Here is a 27,816-nt window from a genome sequence, read left to right as displayed (position 1 = left end):
TAATCATGGATTTAATTACATGACATTAAAACAAATTCAGACTCCTTTAAAGTGTTACCATTCCTTCCTTATAAAAACAGGGGGCACATGTAAGATTCGAACCGGCGTCCAGCGTAAAAGGCTTTACTTGTACACGCGACATGGCATTCGCTTGTAAAGCAAACGTAATAACCACTACGCTCAAAACGTCCCAGTTCAGCTTCACCTCAACAATGTGGTGGATCAATAAATTGAACAGCTGTCGTGAAAATGTGGTGAGAAGGGTAAAATAGCAATGACGTCTTGTCGACTAGCGGCAGATCTAACTCAAATTAATCTTAGGATAAATCACGGTATAAATGTCTTGATCTGCGCATTATGTCGCCGACTAGTGGTCACGCCGGAGAACACAGAACGTCAGGATCAGCACGACTTCAGATCAGCCAGTTGCTCGGGAGTGTGGTCCGAGCTCACAGACACACTGTTGCCTGCCTCAGTCTCCTGTCCCTGTAGTTGGGAGCCTTCCTCGATTTTAACCGGCAGACATGAAGACATCTTAACTACATTTTCGGTCGAGCGGAAACTCAAGAGAATGGACGCCACTCCGCGCTTCAGCCGGTTAAAAAATAAAATCCCAGCGCACTAGGCATTGAGTTGGATAGTGTGCACGGATTACTGCACACTGTTTAGCAACTTGGCAATCAAGTCGCGCGGGGGGGAAATCCGGCTGAGTCCCGCGGAGAGAAAGTGTAAACAAGTGTTATAAAGCGAGCAACAGATGTTCTTCATGGGTATACAACCGGGCTTGGAATGAAAGTGCAGACGAGGCGACGGCGGCCCTTCCAGCGGTTCTGCTGCTGCGGAGTGGGGCTGCTCGCGGTCTTCTGGATCACGCAAGTCATCCACGCACCAGGTGAGACACCTCCACGACCACGGACCTGCTCGCCCGAATGAATGATTGAACTTTTATAGTCAAATAATGTCGTGCGTTTTGCAATCTTAAATTAATAATAAAAATAGTTTTCAATATTGAATTAATTATTCACCCTCTCTCCATCGTTCTGTGTGTGTGTGTGTGTGTGTGTGTGTGTGTGTGTGTGTGTGTGTGTGTGTGTGTGTGTGTGTGTGTGTGTGTGTGTGTGTGTGTGTGTGTGTGTGTGTGTGCGCGCGAGAGAGAGTGTTTGCGGGGGTGGCTAAGTAAGGGTCCAGGAAATACTTGATTGCAGTCCTAAAGATTGCGTGGATCTCCTGATTTCCCCTTCCTCCCCCTCCTCTCCTCATAGGACGACTACATATTTTCCCAAGCCCAGGGTTTATGAGGATGTATGTAATTCATGATCCTCTCAATGGCGTCAAATAAAGATACGCCTAAACGCTTAATGTATGGTTCTTTATTAGTCCAATGGTTAAATCCACTTGCTGTTGTTCATATGCCTGACCTAAGGTTTGCCGGTATACATTCAATACTACAACTATTTAAATATGCATTACTTTGAATACCCTTTTGTATTCAAATGATAATCATGTATTGAGATTTCATGTCCCATTTTCCATCACTGTCACATCACATAACGGTCAGGTTCCAATAGAAGACACCTTAGAATGAAGTAGTCAGTTACAAAATAAAAAAATTAATAACCTGTTTGATTTTCTATTTCTGGCAGTCTCTCTCATCTATAGATTTTCAGGAAAGAGTGATTGCGATAAAGAATTCTGATTATCTGTATTCTGCAGATTAACACTGGAATCATTTTAATCTCTGTTTTTATAGTCTGGTTTAATGAGGGTCATTTTGCTCTCCTGATAGGGAAATGTTGTGAAAGAGAATCGTATTAAATTATATTTATGCTAATGACCACCGTCACCCCTCATCTGTTTCATTATGCTCTCACAACCTTTTGTTACAAGATTAATAAATCATTATCAACGCCAGTCTGCAGATTAAACCAAGTATATTCAAATCCTCATTGTAAGAGCCAATGTCAAACATGTGCGAGATCTCATCTTGCGGGACTCTTTCTTGAAACGTGTGTGTGTGTGTGTGTGTGTGTGTGTGTGTGTGTGTGTGTGTGTGTGTGTGTGTGTGTGTGTGTGTGTGTGTGTGTGTGTGTGTGTGTGTGAATATGTGTGTGAATATATCCTTTTAATATTCTCCCTTAATATAAAATTAATTGAGTACAACCATCAGACCTTTTAGGAATTAATAAACTCCATCTGCGGCAGTCGACCAATCAGAAGGAAGAGGGAACGAAGCGGCGACAGACGGGGTTTCCTTTGTGTGTCGGAGATGTGAGGCACGATTCTCCGGAATCACGACGCCTCGCTCCTCTATAGGCCACTCCTAAAATGGCAAAGTGCATCTCTGGCGTGACGAGACCGTATACGGCTGCTCCTTGGTGCACCTGTGTAGTCTCTCGTGGGCTGCGCAGTACTTCTGTGCCGTGTGACTGTGGAGGTGTTGGCCTGTTGGCGAGCCTCAAGACGCCCCGGAGCACGTTGGGACACGAGTGACCTCTGGTAACGCTCTGGTTGAGGACGGCGGGAAACGCATTCAGCACATAGTTCTCCTCCGCAATGTGGCGTCGGTCCAAGCAGTTCCCAGTCGGCCTGTGCAGAGTGTGTCGTTAACACTGCCCTGGTAAGGTTATAGGTTAGATTCCCTGTCTAGCTGGTAGAGCGTGGCATTAACACTGCCACAATGAGGGTTCGATTCCCTGTCTAGCTGGTAGAGCATGGCGTTAAATCTGCCGGGTTAAGGGTTTTGATTCCCTGTCCAGCTGGTAGAGCATGGCGTTAACGCTGACAGGGTTAGGGGTTTGATTCTCACAAGAACTTAATGGATTGTAAGATGTTTTGGATACATATGTATGAAATTGCATCTATGAGTAGGATTCTAATAACAGGTTATTAGGGAAGGATCAAATGTAGAAAGGCTGCAATTTGATTGGTGGAAGATCAAAATATCTCCTGTTTAGTATTAAAGTCCTCTTATGCCCCTAAAAGAGATGTTATTTCAGCGATAAGGTAATTTACCAAACTAAGCAATCTTTTCCCTGAAGGTGTCATTTCGTCTACAATCAACTCGTTACCTCAAGGTGCTCGTGTTCTGATTGGACGGTTCTCTCTCTAGCGCTCTCTCTCTCTCTCTCACTCCCTCTTGGTAACCTGTTCCATCCCTTTGCCATTCCCTTTCCTCCCGACTATCAAAGCGACAGTGGGGGCGGGGCAGCCTTCCCCTATTTGAATTTCAGACCATCGGAGCTCCATCTGAAGGCTAGGACATGAAAGGTGTCGTGCTGGTGCTGTGCCTCTCCAGCAGGGATGAAATGGTTCCATTGAAGCGCGACGGACAAAAGGAGACGCAGGCCTCTTCGGTGATCATGAAACGGGAGTCGGCCACTGAATGCCAGCTGGCTTTGAAATGTTAGAAATAAAACCGTTTGAGGCCGCAGAGTGTTACTGCTGCTACCACGCTGGGTTCGGGTGCGGGCAGATATTTACGAGCGTAGTTACTCATCTTTGAGTGCTACTGTGTGGTCATGCATTAAAGGCCAGTCATACACACTCTTCTAATCCGAATGAATAACGATGATATAATAGCGTATTTATAAGGACCACAATATTGGCTTTGAAACGTCAGCGGGAGAGAAAGGGAAAAGTAGTAGAAAAGTAGTATCATGTATAATGTGTGGGTCTTTATTTGTATTCCTGTGTGTGTGTGTGTGTGTGTGTGTGTCCATTTAAAGTAGTAAAGAGCAGGGCAAGTAAGACATGGCAAAGCTGCGTGGAAACACAAGCGGAGCAGGGAATTTACAGCTAAGATCCCCTTCTGGTCCCTAAGCAGAGGACAGCGTGTTCAGTGCTCCCTAACCTGCTTTAACGTCTCATAAACACAACTAAACACATTAGTTCTGTCCTATTAGATATCACAGCACATGGAAAATTTCGTGTTGACTTTTCTCTTCATCTCACGGAGTGGAAATATCTTTACCACCTCAGAGAGAGGGCAATTTGTTTGCTGTTCTTTTCGATCCCCAATGTCCACAGTTTACCTGTAGGTATACTTGAACAAGATGTCCTCACACCTACCTGCTCCTTAAAGACGCTCTGGATAAAAATCTTCAAAATTGATTAGCAAATTGGTAGTAAATGGTACATTTCAAACTGTCGTAAAACCGGGTCTGGTTTCCAACCAGAGGAACAGGATGACATGACTCCTAACACATAACTCATAACAGTGCATAGAGAACCACATTCGATGATCAATATCTTCCCACCTAACGGTGCTAAACGTGGGGGTAGGATGGTGTAGTCGATGAGGGTCTTTGACTCACAGTCGAAAGGTACAATCGAGGCATCGTTGAGCAAGATGCCCTTACCCCTACCAGCTCCTTAATGATCCAAATCTGAATTCCCTGCTCAAAATGGCATCAAATGCGGACAAATAACCAAATGAATGCTACCACTTATGCTACTGCTGCCGCTACTGCTCTCTTTTTCCCGCCACAGAACCCTCTGATGGCGATGCGGCCGCCAGCGTCACACCTCAGCACTCGACACGCCACCTGCTGCAGGAGAGAGCAGCCAATCAGACGCCAGATCACCCTAGAGCAGGTGAGTCACAGCACTCCTCTCTATTTGTGTCTCTTGCCCGTGCTCGCTTGTTCACTCACTCACTCACTCACTCACTCACTCACTCACTCACTCGCTCGCTCACTCACTCACTCACTCACTCACTCACTCCAGAACAGTTTAGTCAGACCTCTCACTCTCTCTCGCACACACAGACACACACCTGCATCCCACGCTCTCGTCGATGGAGGCCTCCTGAAACCGACCTGACGCGTGCCACACAAACACAACGTGTGTGTGTGTGTGTGTGTGTGTGTGTGTGTGTGTGTGTGTGTGTGTGTGTGTGAGCAGGGTCTTGTGGCGTCTGGCTGTGTAAACACAGAAGCTGGTGAAGCCTGGCCCCTCGAGAGCTCTGTGCGACTTTACACAGACGCCGCCGCCCCCCCCCCCCCCCCCCACCCCAGAAGGCAGTTATGACTTCCAGGCCTCGGAGAAGCTCCGCTTCAGATGCCAGAGCTAAGACAGGGGTGGGGCTGGAGGGGTGGGGGCAGAATGTTTAGAAGATTCCACGGAGGCGATGGTCCTGGTTTGTGTTCGCGTGGTCGCGAGGTGTCGCGTGTGTTACTCTAAACTCAGCGTTTACGTCACACTAAAACGTCTTTTATTTAGAGGCGCGTAAATATACTCGACGGGAAGACGGATAGCCAAGCAGCCTCTGGAAATATCCAAATGTTATTGGTATTTCCAACGTAAATCAAGGCATTGTTTAAGGAGATGTCAAGGAAGCGTTTTATTATTATGATTGGGGTTAGGGTTAGTGCTGTAGGTTGTGTTAATGGTGTTTGTCTCTAACCCGGTTCTGGGTTAAATCCCTGATGTCCACGGACATAGCGTCGGTCCCTACCTAGAGTCATCCTCGAAGATGCCCCCCTACCCCTACCTGCTCCTTAATAACATTTATTCATTTTAAGTGTTAAATGACAAAATAGTAACTGGCATTGTTATACAGTGACATGAGGGGGATGAGGAACACACATTCTACAGAATGTTCATTTCTATCATGTATTCATTCTTTACCGTCAACCATTCTTTCCATACTGTAAACTAGAGGACAGCACATAATTAGCCACATTCTGACGTTGATGACATAATCTGCAGTGGCCAGTGAGCGATCACAGCACGTGGTGTGTGTGTGTGTGTGTGTGTGTGTGTGTGTGTGTGTGTGTGTGTGTGTGTGTGTGTGTGTGTGTGTGTGTGTGTGTGTGTGTGTGTGTGTGTGTGTGCGCACGCATGTGTGCGTTCGTGCATGCGTGTGTGAGTGCGGGGGGGGGGGAGGGTGTGAGGGCCCATGGGGGCCGCTGTCCTCCTCATCTCTCTCCCTCTCCATTCTGTTTAACAAGATGGAGACACCATGATCCGCTCCCAGCATCCAGCCGCCCGGGCCTTCAGACCGCCGTTGCTAGGCAACTGAATGCTAAATTCTGAAACCCAGACAATTCTGTCTTTAGAACATCACAAGTGGAGGGGAGAGGGAGCTAAAAATAGAACACAGATGGGGGGGGGTGGGGATGGCGATGGCGTTGGGGAGGGAGAAGGGCGGGGTGGGGGGGGGGGAGAGACTCGTTTTGGTGCGGTTGTGGAGCTCGCTTGTCTGATGCTGGTGTCTCCAAATCTGTTTTGGTAGGCGCCCACTGAGAATGCGCTGTGCGGCGCTTTAAAACAGGCGAGCAGTGTCGAATCCCATTTCACAATACTTCAGTAACACAGTGGAAAATAACACGAACGACAAATATCCCCGTACTCAGGGGAGGGCGGCGGTGATGTGATGGAAACTTGTGTGGGGAGAAACGTTTTTTTGGCTGGGGTCCATGTTCTGGTATGGGGTTTTTTATTCTCCAGAGATTGTGTACAGGGGGTCTTGAATGGTTCTGGGATGGAGCGCCGGAGATCCTGGAGCAGGGTTTTTTAGTAATGTGTGTCGTCTGTGACAAGCTGCCTTTTTAGGTTTTAACTGTTGACACCCACCAGAGTAAACAATCAAGAATAAACCATTATCTGTTTCTGTATGTAAGTAATGTACTAATCACTGCCTCCCTGCAGAGTGGTGGTGGTGTATTTTCCGTGCTTTTCATTGAATTAACAACCCCAAAAAATATTATGGCAAATAATTATGTTTGTGTACCGCTGAAAGTGTACAGTCACGTTAATTACACGTCTAAGACGTAATCATATAAATACAGTGACAAAAGAGCGCGTTCGTGTCTTGCTTTTGTGGTCACTACGACAACCCCTGCGTGCTTTATAATTAATGCCTATTTGCACATTCAGCGCTCATTCACACAAGCGAGCAGCTGTCAATCAATTTGTTGACCGGCCAAGTAATTCAGTTCTACCCTGAGATCGCTGGTGCAACATCTATTTCTGTCTTCGGGCTATGCTGCTGCTTAGTTGTTGCCGTTGTTGTTATGACTATTGTTGTGCTTTCTGTTCTGTTCAATAATACTACTCTACTTCGTGTTCTGATCGATTGGCTAGCTTGATTCCCAGACATTCCATGGAGCCGATCAATAAGAATAGCCCCAGCCCACCCTGCAGCATTAGCTTTCCGCCTACGACATTCAAACAGTGACACTATCTTTAGCCTCCCGAACAAGCTAGGGAGTAGGAGAACAATATACAGTCTCTCTTGTCCCCTAAAGAAGCCTCAATTATATATAATATTGCATTAAGCCATATAACGTATAACAATATAAGCAATGTAAAAGATAAAACTTGACTTTCATTTCTGTGTCTCCCTCAAAGACAATAAATATTATATACATATAATATAATTGAATGGAATAGAATATATAGAATAGAATGCCTTTATTGTCATTGCATCTTACAATACAACGAAATTGGAGAGCTACTCCACTAAGATGCCTCATTAATCATAAAAAAAACTCATTGCAAACATTAATATAATACACAGACATTAATATAATACACAGACAAATACACAGATAATAATATAATATAATATAATTTATTTGTATTTCAAATGAGGGCCAAATAACTACTTTGGACATTTACACTTATGGTGTCACATTGATTTAGCTTGTTTGCTAATCATTTCTAAGATGTGTTTGCAGACGTACTGTCTGGCTTGCTCTGTCACCTGTAGACAGAGGAAACACTATATAAGCTGCATGCTACACAGTTTTCAGCTGTCACAATAAACGGACATAACACTGATTTTATCTCAACATGTCCACGTCTCGGACAAACTACTGCTCGTCTCGGACGAACAACCGCTACATTGTGATGCTATTTATATGAAGCTTTAAGTTTAGCAAGGCACCGGCCCTATTTTTAGACATCATGGCAAAGAGCTGTTGACCTTTTAACATGGCTTCCCAGGGTGCATATCCCATAATAACAACGCCAAAGCAAGGTTCCTACTGTTCCTTGAATGGTGGTTTATTCCTTTTGTCTGTTGCTCGCTGTTGCTCTGTTGCTTCTGTCTGTTGCCCCCCCCCCCACATATCATGTGATGTGATAGTCAACCATGGTAACCAAGAGAGCAATCAGATTCCTATTGGAGAGGAGGGGGGGGGAGAAAGCAGTCACTAATTTTCTCAAAGTGGACGGAGCGATGGGAACCACAGGGAAGGACCGTGTGAAGCTAGCCGCTAGGCTATCTGGGCTAAAGGTTATATCATTGTGGGTTCCGGGGAGCTGTGTTTGGTCCCATGAACCTAATGTGAGGACAGACTTACGGTGTTGAAAAGCTTGGCAAAGAGCAGCGTGTGAGAATACCACAGAAGAAGAGGAACGATGACACTTTGTTCGAAAAACTCAAATACCGTTCACACTCTCACACCCTGCGCGCTCACACACTGCGGTCACACATTTTAATTCCTCAGTGGACCAGGGCCTAACCACGGGGCTTCTCGTTTTGATTAAAGAACTGGCCAGTTCAGAACAGGCGACGACACCTCAGGCAGGGGGGGGGGGCGGGGGAGATTGACAGGAGGCCAGCGGCAGGTAGACCCCTCGGGGGGAGGCCATCTTTAAAGAAGACATCTTTACTCTGTGGTCTTCTGTGTCACAGAGTCATGGTACAACTGATAATGTCCTCGACCTTGTACATTCCTGACCAGAATAGTGATTAAAAAGTCTCTCAAGCCGTCTCTCTCTATGTCTGTCTGTTTGTCTGTTTGTCTGTTTGTCTCTGTCTCCCTCTCCCTGTCTCCGTCCCTTTGTTTTCATCTCTCTGTCTTAGCCTCTGTTTCTCTGTCTCTGTCTCTCTCTCTGTCCCTATCTCATTGCATCTCTTGTTCCCCTCTCTCTTTAAACCTCAACATATTCTTGCTCTCTATCTCTTTCTTTTTTTCTCACTCTCTCACTGTTGCTCTCGCTCTCTCTCTCCCTCTTTATCACTTTCTCTCTCAGTTCCAGTACTCCCCAGAGAGTTCCTAAGGGAAAAATACGTATTTTTAGACTCGTACACACTCTCTGTCGCTCTCTCTCTGTCTCTGTCTCTCTCTCTCTCTCTCTCTCTCTCTCTCTCTCTCTCTCTCTCTCTCTCTCTCTCTCTCTCGTGTTTTTTTTCTTCCTCCTTCAGATAATCCCAAACCATGGGAAACCCACCTCCATCTCCCCTTCCTCCTCCTCCTCCACCTCCTCCTCCACGTTCTCACTGTTCCTGTGATTGCCTCTGGCGTCCAACTGTCAACCTTAACAAAAAAAAAACCCAGCTGCCCTAGGGAGAGGATCTCCATGGCAACTGCCTTCACCAGGGCAACTCCTCCAAGCCTTCGACCGAGGCAGCATTCTCCAGCGCTCTGCGTTTCCACCGGCTTAACCTGGGATTCCAGCTTCCTGGGCGGCACGCGTTGTTCATTAGAGGGGGAGGCAGACGCCGTTAGGGGGGGCAAGCTGTATCGAGCCAGGGGTGGGGAGCCAGGGTGGGTCTCTGTCAGAACATATCTCCAGATTAGATTACGTTAGAGTTTACCTCCGTCCAGAAGAAGAAGAAAATATGGGAAGAAGAACGTAAAAAAAGTAATGGTTGATTTCACTTTGAAATTCCCTCCTTTTCCTCTTCATTCTCCTTCTCCTTGTTCTGCATATGTAAGGAGGAGGAGACGCCGGACAGAATCGTGGCATAATCTCATCTCAACAAAAATGAACAACACATTAGTTGTCCTTCTCTTCTATTAATATTCCTCCATCTAGAAAGCGAACAAAGAGGGGGGGGGGGGGGGGTTCTTGTGTAATGGTTGATCTGAGACAGGACATGGGAGGGGGGGGGGGGTGGAGTCGTGCATAGCTCCAGAATAACTCTGCATCCAGTCAGTTGTAAGGCTGCATTTCCCCCCCCCCCCCCCCCCCCCCCCCCCCCCCCCCCCACAGACACAGCTGAAAGGTAAAAAAAGATCCCTGTGTCCTTCTGACGGGGCAGGGCAGATGGAGGGACAGGACAGACGGGACGGGACAGATGGAGGAACCGGGCATCAAGGGGGTTCCTCACTGGGGGAACCTGGGGGGCTTTTTCAGGCCGCCTGGAATTTGTGTGTCTGCCCTTTCAACACAAGAGGGGTAGGGTCGGGTGGGAGAGGGACGGACGGACCGGGTGGGAGAGGGACGGAGAGAGATGGAGAGGGAGGGAGAGAGAGAGAGAGAGGGGGTGAGAGAGAGATGGTGGAGGGGTTAGGGTGACAGAGCAGGTGAGTAAGGTAAGAGAATGGGAGAGAGGGTGGAGTTGGGGTGAGGAAAGGGGAGAGGGGGCTACCGAGAGAGAGAGAGGTGAGAGAGGTGAAACGATGAGGTAGAGAGGGTGAGAAAGCAGATTGATTATGTCAGGTCAAATTTGAATCGCTGTAAGCTTAATTAGATCATTTGGTCAAACTCCTACACTGTCCTTTCTTTCCCCTGGGCCCTGCCATTCGACCAATTCAATTGATTTCTTCTCAACAATGGTGACAGAAAGACCGGATCAGAACAGAAAGCAGCCTTTTAAAACGGCATGCTCAACAACCATGGACGTGTTTTATTAGAATGTGACAGAGTTGTCAGAGGGGACGACCAAATAAGTGATTTCAAGATTCAACCTGTTTAAGGCACACAGGCTAACACACACAAGCGCACACAGACATAGATACACAACACACAAAACACATACACACTCTGCAGGAATGGGAGTGTTTCCTGCCAGACGATGCTAACTCGCTACGCTGTGACTCAAATGCTAATGTCTTGCGCTCAAACACTACCTGATCTACGTGTGTGTGTGTGTTTGTGTATGTGTGTGTGCTGTTTGTCTCCATGCCTGTGTGCTGTGTGTGTCTGCTTATAAGTGTGGCATGAATGGTGTGTGTGTGTGTGTGTGGGGTGTGGGGTGTGGTGACGGTTTGTGTGTGCCTGTTTGTGAGATTGTATGTGTGTCAATCAACTGTGTGTGTGTGTGTGTGTGTGTGTGTGTGTGTGTGTGTGTGTGTGTGTGTGTGTGTGTGTGTGTGTGTGTGTGTGTGTGTGTGTGTGTGTGTGTGTGTGTTATATGGTGGCGTATGTGTGTGTGGGGTGACTGGGCGCTTTTATCTAGCAGCTATGACGAGGTGCAAGAGGTATTAATAGACTATTGGCTCCTTGTTTCTTTATATTCATTATGATCTCAGGAGCTTGGAGGAGGAGAAACGCTACAGACATGCTGTAGGCATGCTATTGACATGCTTCTCCCATCCTGCCAACATGCGATAGACATGATACTGACAGGCTCATGCTACTGACATGCTATAGACATGCGAAAGATAAGCTACAGACATGCTACAGAGATTCTACATACAGACTACTGATGCTAACAACATAATATAGAAATCCTACACACATGCTCTCACACACTAAAGAAACCATAAAGACATGCTCTCACACGTTAAAGACCCTATAGACATGCTGATACTGGTCATGGGGGTCGGCTAGCTCAGGAGGTAGTGCAAGTTTCGCGTCTGCGAAATGCCCTGTACCGTACTCAAGTATGATTGCCCCGTCCCCCACTGTGCCGCTGGCCTGTGCTCACACTAGGCAATCTCAACTGGGCCCGAGTACGGTTGCCTCTTGTACATATAGGTTGCGTATCCGTGTGTGTGCGCGTGTCGGCTCATTAGCATCTGTACCGTGGCCTGAGCGCACCTCTCCGAAGTGTACTGTGGCCACGGAATTTAACTGTACTTGAGTATGGATGGCGTGCTCACACTAGCCAAACAATCTAGACTTTAGGGGGCAAACGTACTCGGGCACGGTACAGTTGGCCTAGTGTGAGTGTGCCTGCTCTCACACGCTACAGACCCTATAGACATTCTCCTACACGCTACAGACCCTATAGACATTCTCCTACACGCTACAGACCCTATAGACATGCTCTCTCACGCACAGACCCTATAGACATTCTCCTACACGCTACAGATCCTATAGACATGCTCTCTCACACTACAGACCCTATAGACATGCCCTCTCACGCACAGACCCTATAGACATGCTCTGACACGCTGCAGACCCTATAGACATTCTCCTACACGCTACAGACCCTATAGACATGCTCTCACACGCTACAGACCCTATAGACATTCTCCTACACGCTACAGATCCTATAGACATTCTCCTACACGCTACAGACGCTATAGACATGCCCTCTCACACTACAGACCCTATAGACATGCTCTCTCACACTACAGACCCTATAGACATGCTCTGACACGCTGCAGACCCTATAGACATGCTCTCACACGCTACTGGGTTTAAGAGGGAGTGGAAGGAACAGGCTCATCATCAACACCTCACGCTCACCTGAGGATTGGCTACCAGCAGCTGCCTCCTCCGCTGTGCTCCTCACTTCCTTCCTGCTCCCCCCTACCCTCCCCTCCCCTCTACCAACTGCTCTCCTCTGTTCTCTCCCCTTCCCCACTCCTCCCTCCTCTCTTACGCCTTGTGACATCCCTGCATTCTGTCCCCCTCTCTCCCCACCCCTGTCCTCCTCCGCTCCTCTCCCTTCCTCATTCTTCCTCCTCCCAGACATTCAGTCAGATGCTCTATAGGAGTGGAGTACAGAGATACAGAGGGAGCCATAGTGGAGAGAGGGAGCCATAGTCGAGGGTTTTGGATGCTGCTCAGTAACCAGATTGACAGGTGGACTGTGGGAACGGGTTACCATGGTAACTGACTGGCTGAGTGCAGTAACCATTGTGAATTCTGTACTACTTTGGTGGGAACGCGGGAATTTGTGTGGTTCTGTTAGTGTAGATAACCAGCCTGGTGTATATATGAGAGTGATGGACCATGCTGGATTTGACACTTTTTGAGATCTTTAGGTAACATAATGGTTGACCCATAATTCTCCCCTACTCTACATCTTAATGCGTCTATGTGCTGTCCTCTGTGGAGGTGTACGATGGAGACCCCAGCATGGTGTGGGAAGCCATCGCAGCATGCTGTGTGTCACTTCTTCTACTGCTCTGCCTTTTAACAAGCACTTACTACATCCACGAGGGACCTCTCTGTCTTTCTCTCGCTCTCACGCTCTCTCAATCTCTCTCTCTCTCGCTCTCGCTCTCTCTCTCTCTCGCTCTGTCTCTGTTCGTCATACATGCACAAATCTAAGCAAAGCCACCTATGCGACAATTTTTTACAGACCTCAATTTTATAATGTAGTCTGTATTTTTTGTATATATGCAGCTATAAGCATTTTGTACAATTATTTTAGTCCCTCTGATTATTATCCATTTGTTTTAATATTTGTATTTAGTTTCCCTGTATGCATGGTTATGTATGTAAATAAAGGTTCTGTATCAATACATTTGTAATATATTTATTTTAACTTGTAAATAAAGGGTGTGGTCTCAAATGTTTTATTATTATTACTTTAAAATTGAAAAAAAAGGTTCCTTATCAATACAATTATCATTCTAATAAAGCTATGATTATAATAATGTTGTCAATAAAGTGTCTGTATCAATAAGGTAATGATTATAATATAGGAAGAACAGGTCAATATCGAAGGTCATTATAGCAATCATAATGTTGTAAATGAACAAAGTTGTGGTTCTAATGACTACTGAACGCTGTGTTCCCGCAGCCATCCACGAGTTCCCAGAGGACGTTTTCACCAAGGAGCAGAGGAAGAGAGGAGCTGTGCTGCTACACGTGCTCTGTGTACGTACCGAGTATTCACCCAGTACTCACCTGTTACTGTGTTTGTGCAAGTACTCATGTGCCACTAGTGATGTCTGAAACCGCTGCAGTGAAAAATAGCAAGTCTTCATGTCCCCTGGTGGTAAAACAGGGGCCCTTGTGGGAGTGTCCACAAAGACGCATGACTGGATGGTGCCAATTGGCAGACTGGGGTGGGATCTATCGCTCATATGTCTGGTTCCACACTCCCACGTGTGATGTCACAAGCAGATATATTTTTAAATGTCTCGTGATGAATCAACCTCACACCTGGTGGTAAAACACAGGCCTCATTTATCATCCTCCGCATAAAGCTCTTAACACTCACAAACACATTACTGCCTTCTTACCATCTGTGTGTGAACTGTATGGGAGGAATCAACCACGACAGCTGGGAGTGCTGTCGTGTCATCGACGTCACCAACAATGATTAGAGATGAGTTGCCTTCATCTAGAATATTATTGACGGAGGTAACAGTGTGGAATGAACCAGGACGGGTTGTGGTATCCCCACCGCTCCTGTTGTACATTATTTCCAGTAACCGGGCCACCCTGGAGTGGTTTACTCCGGTTGTACCACAGTTACCAACGATTAGATATGAGTTCCATGAAAACTAGGTTCCACTGGCTAGGAAATAGACAGATATTCCAAGGTGCCTTTTGAAGGCCACCGGCAGTTTAGTTGTAATAAATAACAAGACTTTTTTTTAAATCACTGCCTGGGGACAAGTTACGTCACCTCGAGAGATGCGCACAGACAGATTTGATGTTGACACAGCCAATAACCTATTTGTGAAAGCGAAACACCAAGCTCATTGATTTAACGAGGCAGGGTTATTTGAAACAATTCATTTTATCATGTGTGAGGTCCTTCCTCATCCTGAGTGTGTATTGACTATTTCTGTTGATTCACTCTACTGTTGGTGGTCCCGCCACTTTTCCTGCCCTTTCGAGATGGCTAGAGATGCCAAAATGTATATGCACGTTCCTCGGGGTCGAGGGAAAGACATATCCGAGATTCTGAGTTCTAGCTCTTACAGAAAAAAAGGTTTTCCAAATGGACAGTTTCTTTGGACAAAGCCTTATCAGAAGTGTTGCCTGCAAGACCTAGTGGCTCAGAATGTGTGTGGTGTAAAAGGCAGTTTTGGATATAGGAAGGTCCTACCGTGCTGAGATTTGACAACCTTATTCTAGTGCCGAACTGGGACCCCCACAACAAACCTTGGCCCTCTTGGGCTCCTAGGGCAAGGAGAGAGGGTCCGTGGTTTCAGGTTAGGGTTAGGTCTTCCACCTTTAGAAATAACAACTATTAATCAGATTCTCTATTCCTTATTCCTATAAATATGTAGCTTGCCATGATCATTGCACTCAACAACAGAAAGAGTCGATACACACTGAGCATGAATAATAACCTCTCACATATGAGGCAGGCACTTGAGGAGGCACTGTTCTATCCGTCGCACCTTACAATGTCTGTCTGTTTCCTAGCCAGTGGAACCTAGTTTACGAAAAAACAAAACAAAAGCTCAGCTGCCACACTTAATGTCGTTATGGCAACGAGTGAGCTGTGGTTTGGAGCAGAGTTATTGTTTCGGGTAAATGCGGGCTAAATCATTTATGTTTAAATTAGTAAATGACTGAAGTGCACTATTAAGGTGATACATCTTCATCTAGGTTTGTGTAAATTACACTTTACACAGAACTCATAAACTAGTTGCAACGTCAACTGTGCTTACATTGTGTTCATTAATGTTCTTCATCACAGCGTCCCGCTCCTATCACAGGAACCTGGAATCAATATCTTTGGGGGTTGTTCAGAATATTGTGTTCATATAACATGTTCATGTATTAAATACAGGATATATGCGTGCATGTTACAGAAAATGAAAAAATGGCCATAGGTTGTAAACAAGTGCATATGGATATAAAGGATGACTGGGGGGCGGGGGGATTCCGAACAAAAATGTAGCTCATTGCTCCAAATGTTTGAAAGAAATGTTGTGGAATCAAATTTTTCATTACTGTTATTTCTTGAACAGAATATAGCCTACCCCGATTACAGTCCCTCAAAACCCTCAAATATCCATGAAAAACGCCACGAGCAGTGCCGTTTAGCACTAACTAACTAAACGGCATATAATCCCTGAAATAATATTAGGAAATTAAAATACATATTTCTCACTAGAAATGTTATCAAAACCCATTTTAATGCACAATCGATATTAACATATTACATTTTCCACTGAGAATGTCCGACATCTTCTTTCTTTTTGCAGACACAAACTTGACAGTTACGTGACGTGGACGTAGGCCCATTGAAAAGAATAGGCCCAAAAGCTGTTGAGCCGTTATTGTAAAACTACGCTGTGGACCAACGTAGTTATACTACATTTTAGTGTGAGACTGGGTTGAAGGGAAGTGGTTAGTGCCCTTTTTTGAGGAGGTCTGCTGCAAAAATATGTAAAATCAGATTGTTGTTTTGACGTATCCATAACTAGAGGGTGCACTGCGCACCCCCCTCCCCCTTCTGAAGTGGAAGAAAATCTCCCAATTGAAATGCATTGGTGTAAATGCATTGGTGTAAATGTCGTTCTCTGTAGCACGAAAAGAGTCAATCGTGCTCTGGGACACGATTCAATAGATCGATTTTCATGAGCATGAGCACGAAATCGCCAGATACTGGGTTGCATTAATGGGCAGGTAAGGGTGAGAAGCCAAAGGATGCCTATCTGTAGCCTTTCTGTGGCAAAGAAAAAAAAAATCAAAGGCCCTAAGCAAAAGACTCTTTTGTTACCCCATCGAATCGTAAAGGATTAGATTGCAGATAACAATCCAACTTTCTCCATCTAGCATCTATTGTGTGAAAATAAAGCCTTGTAAGCTAATGCACGGGGGTTTGATCTCTCTCTGTGTCTCAGGCCATCTACATGTTCTACGCTCTGGCCATTGTCTGTGACGACTACTTTGTCCCTTCCCTAGAGAAGATATCTGAGGTGAGTTAAACACACAAAACAGTCAGTGGCTTTGACCCTTGTGACCTTTTGACTCCGACCTGGCTGTGGTTCTGCTCGGGTGATTGGCTCCCTGAGGGTTGAGTAGATTACAGCTACAGGAATACGTGTGTCCACTTTGAATGGCCGCTTATTGGTTTCTCTGTTGAAAGCTATCGATCCTCCAGAGCTCTGAATCACATTAACCTTTCTCCTCCGTCTCACAGAACCTCCAGCTCAGCGAAGATGTGGCCGGGGCAACCTTCATGGCCGCCGGGAGCTCCGCCCCCGAGCTGTTCACCTCTCTCATTGGTCAGTAGCTTTGTTTGTCTAGATGGTTCACTCTTATTTGTCAGTTATTTACTTATTTACTTATTTTTAAACAAGCAATGATGATATTGTCCTTAAGATGGCAGTATAGACTACTGAAAGCCCTAAATCAATGGATTAATATTATTTCTAAGCTCTTTTTCCAGACTATTTTTATTTTTTATTTTGTACTTGTTTAAGTAAAAAGCAATATATGTAAACGCATCCCATGTTTAAACGAATGAGAGAACACAGCCGTCACCTTCAACAATCAACCGTCATGGCAAGAGTAAACTCAGAGCTTTAACGTCATTTAATGTCATTGTCGCCGATGTTACTTATTGTATTTGACCTAATTTTCTCCTTTTCTCCTTATTGCACGGTGGGTCAGAGACAAAAGCAATTTAGATTCCTCTGTTTGTCTGGGACATATTTTGGAATTGACTGAATTGACTGAATTGAATAAAGCTGACTTTTTGCATTGATGTTCTCCCTGTTCCCTCTGCTCCAGCTGTGTTCATCACCAAGGGGGACGTGGGGGTGGGCACCATCGTGGGTTCGGCTGTCTTCAACATCCTGGTCATCATCGGTCTCTGTGGCATCTTCGCAGGACAGGTAGAGTGGAGAACCCATCTTGACACACTTCTCATAGATTTTGAACATTATTACAGTAGATGTAAACAATCAATATATATTATATGCTATATTGTCCCATTCACACAACTTTGTTCAGCCCAGGCTGGAAATTCAGACATTGACATTTGACATTGTGTCTAAAATAATCTCTGTTCCCTCGCCGACACCTGTTGTCTCTCTGTGTCTCCCTCGCTCTCTCTCCCCCTCTCCCCAGACCGTGGTCCTGACTTGGTGGTCTCTCTTCAGAGACTCCTCCTATTACATTCTCTCAGTTCTGGCTCTCATCCTGGTGATTCACACACACACACACACACACACACACACACATACACACACACACACACACACACACACACACACACAGTCTGTGTGTGACGCAGCTGTACTGAACTCAATGTACTAATAACGTTTTTGTTTTTTTTACTTCAGGTGATCTATGATGCACAGGTTGTGTGGTGAGTCTTGATGCAGTTATTATTAGTGATGAAAAATAATGTTGTGTAAGACGCGTCACGGTAATTTGATTGATCTGAAAATGGTTTGTGTGGAGAAGAAAAGGTATTGCGGCTGGGGTCTTGTCTCTGAGACCAAAGGTTACTGGGTGCCTGCATCCTGCCTGTAGGCCTCCTAGAGAGAGACGCCCCAACCCCGACCTGCTACTCAGTGACATGTATCTGATGTATACTTTGGTTAAAAGACATAAAAGCTTGGTTGTGTAAAACAACTTTGACATTTGGTAGTCACTACAATAAAACACTGATACAGAAAAACACTTCCGTCGAATGAGGTTGTTGATGTTTGCTTTCTATAGCAAAATAATTTTGTACATCTAGCGCTCATCTTTTCATCAAGTTGGTGTTTATCATTATAGTCATTAGGGATCTGGTCGCTTTTACAGCGCAAATAGAAATCATTCTCTTCAAAATCCTTTCCAGAACCTTCTTTACCATTCATCGTTCGCCCCTTCAAAATATGAAAAAAGTGTCTTTTGTCCACAAGCAGACGGTAGTCCTTCCCCTCTTTGCTGAACCTTTTCAATGGGGCTTCCATGCGGCTCTTTACTTAATTGTAGCCCTCTATTAGTGCGTTGTTTGCAGCTCTTATCCAATAGCAGATTTATCCTCACCAGCTAATGGAGAAGGTGATATGTGGTGCATTCACAGCAACATGTTGATTGGTTTCCACTCAGGACCCCGCTAGCAGCTAGCATCACCTATTCAGTCTATGAATGAATCTCGAATGAATGAATGAATCATCAGATTCACTATAGTATTCCTTTAGTTTTCCATGCTGGAAGAATATGACAGGTGTCTTGGTGATGTCACCAATTCCAGGCAGGCTGTAATGTTGATGAGGTATAACTAAAATCTATAATCTTTGACTCACGCAGGTATCCTGTTTAACTTTTGATTAAAGAACAGATTAAAGTACAGGTTCATTTCCAGTTTTAGAAGCATTCCAGTGGTTTCTATTGATGCATTCTGGTGGTAGTCATGCCAATTTAAAAGGTGTTCTCCTTGCGTCTCCAGGTGGGAGTCCCTGCTGCTCATGTCCATGTATGGAGTCTACATTATCATCATGAAGTAGGTGGACCACCACAAACCCAGCCGGCTGCCACTGTGACCAAACTCTTTCATGGTGACATCATTCCATATCAAAATCGTAGGTTTCCGGTCACTATGATGTCCTACTGGGAGGGAGTTTGGTCAGTGGTTGTCAGTCAACATTGAATGGTTCGCCATGATGTGACAGCATGGTTACCAGTGACCAAAATATACTGCTGTGACATCATAGTTACCAGTAACCAGGGTCTCTTGTAACTGGGCTGTCAGAATGAAAGAGGTTGGTTTCTGGTAACTAGGTCACACTCTTTCATATCATCAATCTGCATTACAAAACAACAAATCTTGCTTCCATTTTGACAGATAATAATAACACAAATAACAACACACATAGCTAACTGTGTGTGTGTGTGTGTGTGTGTGTGTGTGTGTGTCTGCCTGTGTGTGGTTTCAGGTTCAACTCCCAGATCCTGGGCTTCGTGACGAGGAGGTTCCGGGGCCCGGGGCAGTGCTGTGGGACGGAGGAGCCCGGCGAGGAGAAGATGACGGAGGAGCCGCCAGCCTCCTGCAACACCACCATGGTGCTGCTCAGCAAAGGTCAGCTACTCACTACTCACTACTACTGCAGTACTAGTGCTCTCCATCAGACTGCTACTCACTACTCACTACTATTGCAGTACTAGTGCTCTCCATCAGACACTCACTACTCACTCCTATTCACTACTACTGCAGTACTACTGCTCTCTATCCAATACTCACTACTACTGCAGTAGTGGTGCTCTCTCTGATACTCAATCCATCTTGTAACCTAGCCTATGGCGTGCTGTTAGTCCATCCATCTTGTATCTGACTCTTAAGGCGTGCTGTTAGTCCATCCATCTTGTATCTGACTCTTAAGGCGTGCTGTGTGGGGTGCTGTAGGTCAGGGGGAGGAGCCGGCTCCGGTCATGATGGTGGACGAGCTGCTCATCCTGAACCCCCACCAGCTGTCGTTCTCCGAGGCCGGTCTCCGAGTCATGATCACCCCCCACTTCTCCCCCCGCACCCGCCTCTCCATGGCGGGACGCATGCTCATCAGCGAGGTACCCGCCACCCCGGACATACTGCTTGCTGTTATCGATCAATGCTGCACTGTCTATTTGTCTATTTCTTCCATTAAAAAATATCTGACCTAGAGAGTGTTTCAAGGATACAACTTTTTTTTTAATGTATTATATGAAGCAGTATTCTCCTATGTCTGAAAATACACCAGAGATTTGTGGGGTAGTATGCTGCTATTTGTTGCCAGACAAGTTTGGCAAGTCTGAATTTCAGCGATATGTTGCCATGTATATTGGTTTACCATACTAGGGTATTTCTAAGCGTGTTTGTCTTTTGGTCTTTTGGTGTAAATAAATTCCAAGTTAAGATACTTTATTAAATGACACAGGAAATCACTATTCAGTATTTCAAATTGAAGCATCCTCCATCCACACACTTGAGGCTGTCTGAAATCCAAGCGTTCCACGGCCACTGACGACTTCTACTCATGATCAAGTCTAATGCACACGGGCCAAATCTACCTGAACCGTGACCTATTCAATCACCACCAACTAGGCCCTACTAGGGACAGTGTCGTGAATTAGCTTTGGCTATAAACACTATGATGCATACATCAGATGACTGTTTCAAGCTTATCTATGTTTTTGTATCCGTCCCTATTCAAATAAACCTTAAATAATAATAATAACCATGACCTCTCTCACACACTCCACCAGCGCCAGCGGCTGATCAGCAGTCCCAAGACCCAGCTGGATGGGGACGGGGTCCCCAGGTCCAGGCTGGGGTCCGCCGGCCAGACCCTGAAGGCCTGCGGGGGTCCGTGTGGTATGGAGAACGGCGGAGGAGGTGGAGGAGGAGCTGGAAATGGAGGGGTGGAGAAAGCAGGGAGTGACGGAGCCAACCTGGACGGAGGAGAGAAGACGGGAGCAGAGGCCTGTCCTCCTGAGGACGAGGAGGACGCCGACGACGGGACCTTCCGTCCTCTCAGGATACCAAGTGAGGAGGCGTAAGGGGGAGGGGCGGAGGGGGAGAGCAAGGGGAGGAGAGGAGGAGAGGGGGTGTAGAAGGAGTGGGGGGTGTAGGGAGGGAGAAGGGGTAAGAGATGAGGGAAATGGAGGTGTGAGAAGGAAAGAGGGAGGGGGAGGTTGAGGGGAAGGGGAGGAGTAGGCGGAGGAGATGAGGTGATGGAGGAGGTGGTGATGGAGGAGATGGTGATGGAGGAGGAGGAGGTGGTGATGGAGGTGGTGGAGGAGGAGGTGGTGATGGAGGAGGTGGTGTTGCCGTAACAACGGTGTCCTCCTCTGCAGGGGGTTGCGGTGCGCGTGTCAAGTGGCTCCTCTCGTGGCCCCTGGGGCTCCTGCTCTACTGCACCGTCCCCAACTGCGTGAGGCCCCGCTGGCACCGCTGGTTCATGGTGACCTTCGTGGCCTCCACCCTGTGGATCGCCATCTTCTCCTACCTCATGGTCTGGATGGTAAGGTCGGAGGTCACAACCTGGGACCAAGAAAGGCCCCTCTCAGTTTCTGGTCATTATTACACTGCATAATACACTGTGCATTATGTGTTTACCGTACAGGTAGCACACCGTTGGTTGAAATTGGATCGATTGGATATAATCATATTTCCAATGAATTCCGAAATAGTGTGCCACTGTATGTTGGAATGCTTGTATTGTTGTGGTTGTACAGTCTTTGCTGTTAACCATCCAAAAATGTTCATCATCAGGGCACAATTTTCACACATGGGAGTGCCCGACCAGATATATGATGGACTGATAATCCTACCCATTGGTATAGTCTACTCAGTAGGTTTCTTGATCAATCTAGTCATCATATATCTAGGTGGACACTTCCACTTATGATATCTCTGTCGGGTAGCTTTTGCAGTGGCTAATTCATTATTACACCTGGTTAAATAGAAGCCCTTATTTTGAAGGCTTCTATCTGTTCATTTAGTATGGGTTACGTTATTGTTAAGGTCAGCCGACGCGCTACATACGTGTGTGAATGTGTTCCTCAGGTCACCATCATCAGCTACACGCTGGGCATACCCGACTACATCATGGGGATAACCTTCCTGGCCGCGGGAACCAGCGTGCCCGACTGTATGGCGAGTCTCATCGTAGCTCGACAAGGTACAGAATAAACTATAACCTACTGGGTCTTTACTTACGATGTCTATCTTCTATCTATCGCAGTTTGTCCCAACCTCGGGCTGGGAGAACACTCAGGGACGCCTGAGATGGATATGGGGGTCGGGGGGGAGATTGCTGGCTTATAAACGATAGATATTATGTATTTATCTCTGTGAAGGTCTTTGAGTGAGAGAAAAGCGCTATATAAATCAAATGTATTATTATTATTATTATTATTATTATATTGGACGGTTTAATTTGAAAAGTTTGAAGGGGTAAAGGTTCCTTACATAGCAGCAGACATGCTCATTCCTATCCATGAGAAAACTACTACTCACTTCTTCACCGACATTGATATTACAGGCAGATGTTACCATGGTTACAACAATGTTTGAGGATGCGGCTGCATGCCAGAATTCTCACTTACAATGGGGTCTCGGTTTTTAAAAGGGTGGGCCCCACTGTTGTATCCATTGTAGTGGGGTGAGCATGGCTGTGTGTCTCTGTCACCTCCTCTCAGGCATGGGGGACATGGCGGTGTCCAACTCCATCGGCAGTAACATCTTTGACATCCTGCTGGGCCTGGGGTTCCCCTGGGCTCTGAGGACTCTCATCGTGGATAGCGGATCAGCGGTAGGTGTTTTCGCCAAAGGGCCACGATACTCACTCAGGATACTCACTGGCCCCAGGGCCCCGCTGAAAGAGCTGAGCCCCGCCAGCATCAGCGTTGACTTTGTGGTTCCACGTCACACTGTATATGTATATGTACTGTATACTGACTATGTGCGCCACAGAACGTGTTACCCACCGTTTCTTTGTACATGGAAATCAGTTAATATACAATGATTTATGTCATTGTTTATGATTTGAGCTCTGAGATTTTTCAGACTTAGGGTTAGGGTTAGGGTGTACATCGGACACACAGCACATCACATTAAACATTATGGCAGCATTTCGTGGCCAAATTCAAAATTTGACAGCATGTGTATTCATCAGAAGCAGCACTCAACGTCTCTCTCCACACTCTAAGGCCTAACGCACTTACTTAGAACTCGGGAACTACCTGAAGTATCCACACTTAGTATTAAGTACCTTAAGAAGTAGTTACTTAGTAGCTCTTAGTTGTAAGCAGTGTGCGAAATACCCTTCAATATTCGGGGGGGTCCCCATCTCCCGATTGTTGCGCAATATCGATCTAAATTTTTCTCATGCAGTAGGCCTATAGCATACTTAGCAGACGTCAAGGCGCAAAGTCAAAGTACTTTGTGGGCGGTTCTATGGCGCTGTTGCTATTATGACGGCGAGATAAATGAGCTTTGCGCCCGGCACAAATCTAAAATGGGTTGGGCTGAAACACGTAGGTGTGTTTTGGGCGTCCCATCCCCTTTAAGAGCCAGCGCATTTTGACTTGACGAGTTGATTTTTGACAGCGCGTTTGCAGTCTCCGCTGAGACAGATGCATGACCACATGAATTTCAAACAGCGAAAACTGCGTAACTTACGCAATTTACGTAAATTTAACTTACGGAAATTGCATAACTTACGCAATTTACGTAAATTTAACTTACGTAATTTACGTAACTTACGCAATTTACATAAATTTAACTTACGTAATTTACATAACTTACGCAATTTACGTAAATTTAACTTACGGAATTTACGTAACTTAAGCAATTTACGTAAATTTAACGCAATTTACGTGAGTTAAATTTACGTAAATTGCGTAAGTGAAGCTTGTGTTGGAGCCATTTGATTTAGACAACTACAAGCGTCGCACTTTTGTTTTTGTTTTTATCAATGACGCAATCACTGCGTGTCCCGGGCCTTAAATAAGTAATTGAACGCAGGTAAGATAGGTGAGAGGAGACGCCGACAGATTGTTTTTCAACCTCTCTGTACCACGCCGCATATTAACCTACGCAAGTGTTTGATTTATTTAGAAAAGAAAGTTGAAGCGAATAAGCGACACCGTTTTTGATTTGTTTATAATTGGTTTGAAGCGAATAGGCGACGCCGTTTTTGATTTGTTGTGTTACAATTTAACGAATAGAAGTATATAAGATGCATGCATCGTCTTTAAGTTTGTTTGTTACTTTGAATGGCGCACGCCCGCACCACACACACACACACGTCCATTCATTTACTCATTCACGCACGCACCCACCACAACCGGCCGACCTTCAAGCAAACAACAATAACGTAAGTTGATGCCGCAACACGTTGAAGTCCGTCCCGAGGCGTCCATACGGCTTTATAGTTTTCATGTTTGCCGTGACAGCTTGTAACTTACGCAATTTACGTAATTTACATAATTTACGTAACTTACGTAAGTTACAAGTTGTAAGTTACGTAAGTTACCTACAAGTTGTAAGTTACGTAAGCTACAAGTAGTAAGTTACGTAAGTTACGCAATTTACATATGTTACGTAAGTTGCAAGTTACAAGTTGTAAGTTACGTAAGTTACATGTTGCAAGTTAAGTAAATTACAAGTTGTAAGTTATGTACGTTTTACAAGTTGTAAGTTACAAGTTGTAAGTTACGTAAGTTTTACAAGTTGTAAGTTACAAGTTGTAAGTTACGTAAGTTACATAAGTTACATGTTGTAAGTTACGTAAGTTACATGTTGTAAGTTACGTAAGTTACAAGTTGTAAGTTACGTACGTTTTACAAGTTGTAAGTTACGTAAGTTATGTAAGTTACAAGTTGTAAGTTATGTAAGTTACAAGTTGTAAGTTACGTAAGTTTTACAAGCGCCTCCAGACGATATTAGGGGGTTGGGTACGTACGCAATTGTCGACGGGGGGGACAGGACGAACGCGATTGTCGACAGGGGGGGGGACGAATGCGATTGTCGACGGGGGGGGGGGGGGGGGTGAACGCGATTGTCGACGGGGGGGAGGCGATCGCGCTTTCATCGGAACATACAGTGCACAGCGCACAGGACTGGCTGGCTCCGCTTGGCAAAAAATAGAACATGTTTGTGAATAAATGTTAAAAATTCTGAATACTGGACATGGTGAGCTCAAATATATTCTCATATATATATATATATATATATATATGAGAAATTTGAGACCCCCTTCAAATTTTCCTTTTGAGGCTTTCAGGGGGTCTCATGGGTTAATCGGGGGGGCCCAGCCCGTGTACCGGGGGGGGCCCGGCCCAGTACCGTGGTATGTACCCAAATACCTTCCTATTATAACTTACCAAGTCATGGAGGCAAGTACAAACTTAGAGTAAAGGTAGACACTCGGGTACTAAGGTTAAGTATTATTGTAGAATAGAATGGCTTTTAAACGGCGGCGCATGATGTGGTTGAGTGTGAGGCGTCCCTCCTAGTGCTTTGAGATCCTGATGGTTGGCTCTTCTCAACAGATCTCCATCAACAACAAAGGACTGGTGTATTCAGTCATTCTGCTGCTGGCTTCTGTATTCCTCACGGTAGGAAAGAAAACACCAACATATTTATACAACTATGTATGTATATATGTGTATATATATATATATATATATATATATATATATATATAAGTCATACTTGTGCATCAAAACATGAATGGAATGGATCATTTTGTATTGTATGTTGTTTTTTTTAGGTTGATATTGACTAGCCTTTGCAAGCCATTTAAAAGCCGACCAGTTTTTGACGTAACATGTAGGATTGTCCTCCCAGATGTATAGACATCTTACCCAGTGGACTGCACAAACTGCTTAGTGGGTGGTGGGTAGGATGATGTATCCATCACAAATGATAGTAGCATCTGGGCCTGTGATACAAATGGTGTGGTACTGTAAAGACAAAATTCCTTAACTTGCTCTTTTCGTGTTCCCTTGCTTGTCCTGCCTGCGGCGGCCACCAGGTGGCGAGTGTCCATCTGAACCACTGGAGGCTGGACCGGCGGCTCGGCCTGGGCCTGCTGTTTCTCTATTCCATCTTCCTGCTCTGCTCCATCCTGTTTGGCCAGATGTGAGGCCTTCAGGTCATAGATCACCCCCCCAGCTCCCGCCCCTCCCCCGTTGAAGCACTCCCGTCTACCAAAAGAAAAAAAAAGGAAGATCTAGAAAGTTCTATTTTAAAAGCTGTTAGATTAGGTCAGAGATATTGTACGGTTGCGACCACCCAAAACATACCTGGTGCGCATGTGTTTTTAAAGTGTACAGTGCAGTGGTTAGAAAATATATACGCATTTAACTAAATGAGTAACAGTAAATACATAGGGTGGCTAATCCCGAACAGAAGTCCTCTCTTCACACTGCTCTATTTATCGGTTCTTTCCCACGGCAGCTAGCAAAGGTCTTAGCATAGCGTAGCTCAAAGTCTTTTAAGAGAAATATTCTCTGGTTGTGTTTACGGTTTTCGTGTCTGCCTCAACCCGCTTGTTTTATGTACAAGTTTGTGATGCTTTTTTATCTTTCATCAAGGAGTTGTCTGTATAACTACGATTAAAACCCAAATCCATGGAGACACATGATCTCCTAGAAACTGCCAAGCCACCATGGTGCAACGATCTCACCCTTATTACACCACCAGGTGTGTCGGCGATATGTCATTTCAAACCATTTTGAAATATATTCAATTTGGGGAGTTTAAACCCAGATTTAAGATTCAAAGCTCCCCAGTCGCCTACCTAGTCCTGCTGCCTTACAAAGGCCCAATATTGGGCCACCATTATCTCTTTGATCGATACCTCGTGATCAATACACCTTTGCCTGTGGGGGGGGGGGGTTCAGAATACGCCGCCATCAGAAGTAGCAGTGAAATCTCTCTGCATTAGGTTTCACTACACTTGTATATGTGGAATGTAAACCCTAAAAAACATGATCCCCTTGTGTTTGTGGATATATTAAAATGCATATACATTTAGCAGACAAGATTGCGGTCCGGTCTGATAGTCCTTGCAATAGTCCTCTTGCTCTCAGCCTACAAACGTAACTTAATGCACATCACTGTTCCAATATTTTCATATGTGATTCAATGAACTAGAAGCAAGTATTGTTAAAATGTGATCTATATATGAAAGGTCAATCGTAGTTTTGACACTGCTTCAAAGTGTGTGTGTGTGTACTAGCGTCACATACTCTCCGGTAGTCCGTAGTATTAGGCCCTTCACTGCGTTTTAGGTACAACCAAAATTGTAATATTTGTATGGATTCTTCTTGTATATTTATATTTGACCTTGTTGGATATTTTCACGTTTTACGAACATGTGCACCCAATCAAGCACAGGACATTTCCTGAATATGTTGAGTTGATTCACGCGACGCATCGCTGTGACGTTGGTTTAGCGACTTCAACCGTAGCGTAAGTGTGACTGAGTGAGTTCATGAGTTCCTACAAAGCTATGTGCACCAAAAACAGACGTAGCTCTGTCAGAGAGTCCTAGAACG

At 45.3% G+C, this 27,816-nt stretch overlaps 1 protein-coding gene across 1 annotated transcript; it reads left to right on the top strand.

Moving 5' to 3' along the window:
* Positions 1 to 627: 627 nt before the first annotated feature.
* On the top strand, positions 628 to 26,399 carry LOC311353915 (sodium/potassium/calcium exchanger 3; the record flags this gene model as incomplete). The annotated part of the gene is made up of 17 exons (XM_084473710.1): positions 628 to 892; positions 4,489 to 4,593; positions 13,661 to 13,737; positions 16,674 to 16,748; positions 16,973 to 17,057; positions 17,566 to 17,669; positions 17,905 to 17,979; positions 18,120 to 18,145; positions 19,220 to 19,273; positions 19,707 to 19,849; positions 20,174 to 20,334; positions 21,010 to 21,289; positions 21,601 to 21,767; positions 22,313 to 22,427; positions 22,948 to 23,060; positions 25,804 to 25,869; positions 26,289 to 26,399. The coding sequence occupies exons 1-17, from the start codon at positions 790 to 792 to the stop codon at positions 26,397 to 26,399; spliced, it is 1,860 nt and encodes a 619-aa protein (XP_084329836.1). The 5' UTR covers positions 628 to 789.
* Positions 26,400 to 27,816: the final 1,417 nt, after the last annotated feature.

Source organism: Micromesistius poutassou (assembly GCF_964030765.1).
Source record: "Micromesistius poutassou genome assembly, chromosome: 10".
Taxonomy (NCBI): domain Eukaryota; kingdom Metazoa; phylum Chordata; class Actinopteri; order Gadiformes; family Gadidae; genus Micromesistius; species Micromesistius poutassou.
This window is presented reverse-complemented; position numbering and strand designations above follow the sequence as displayed.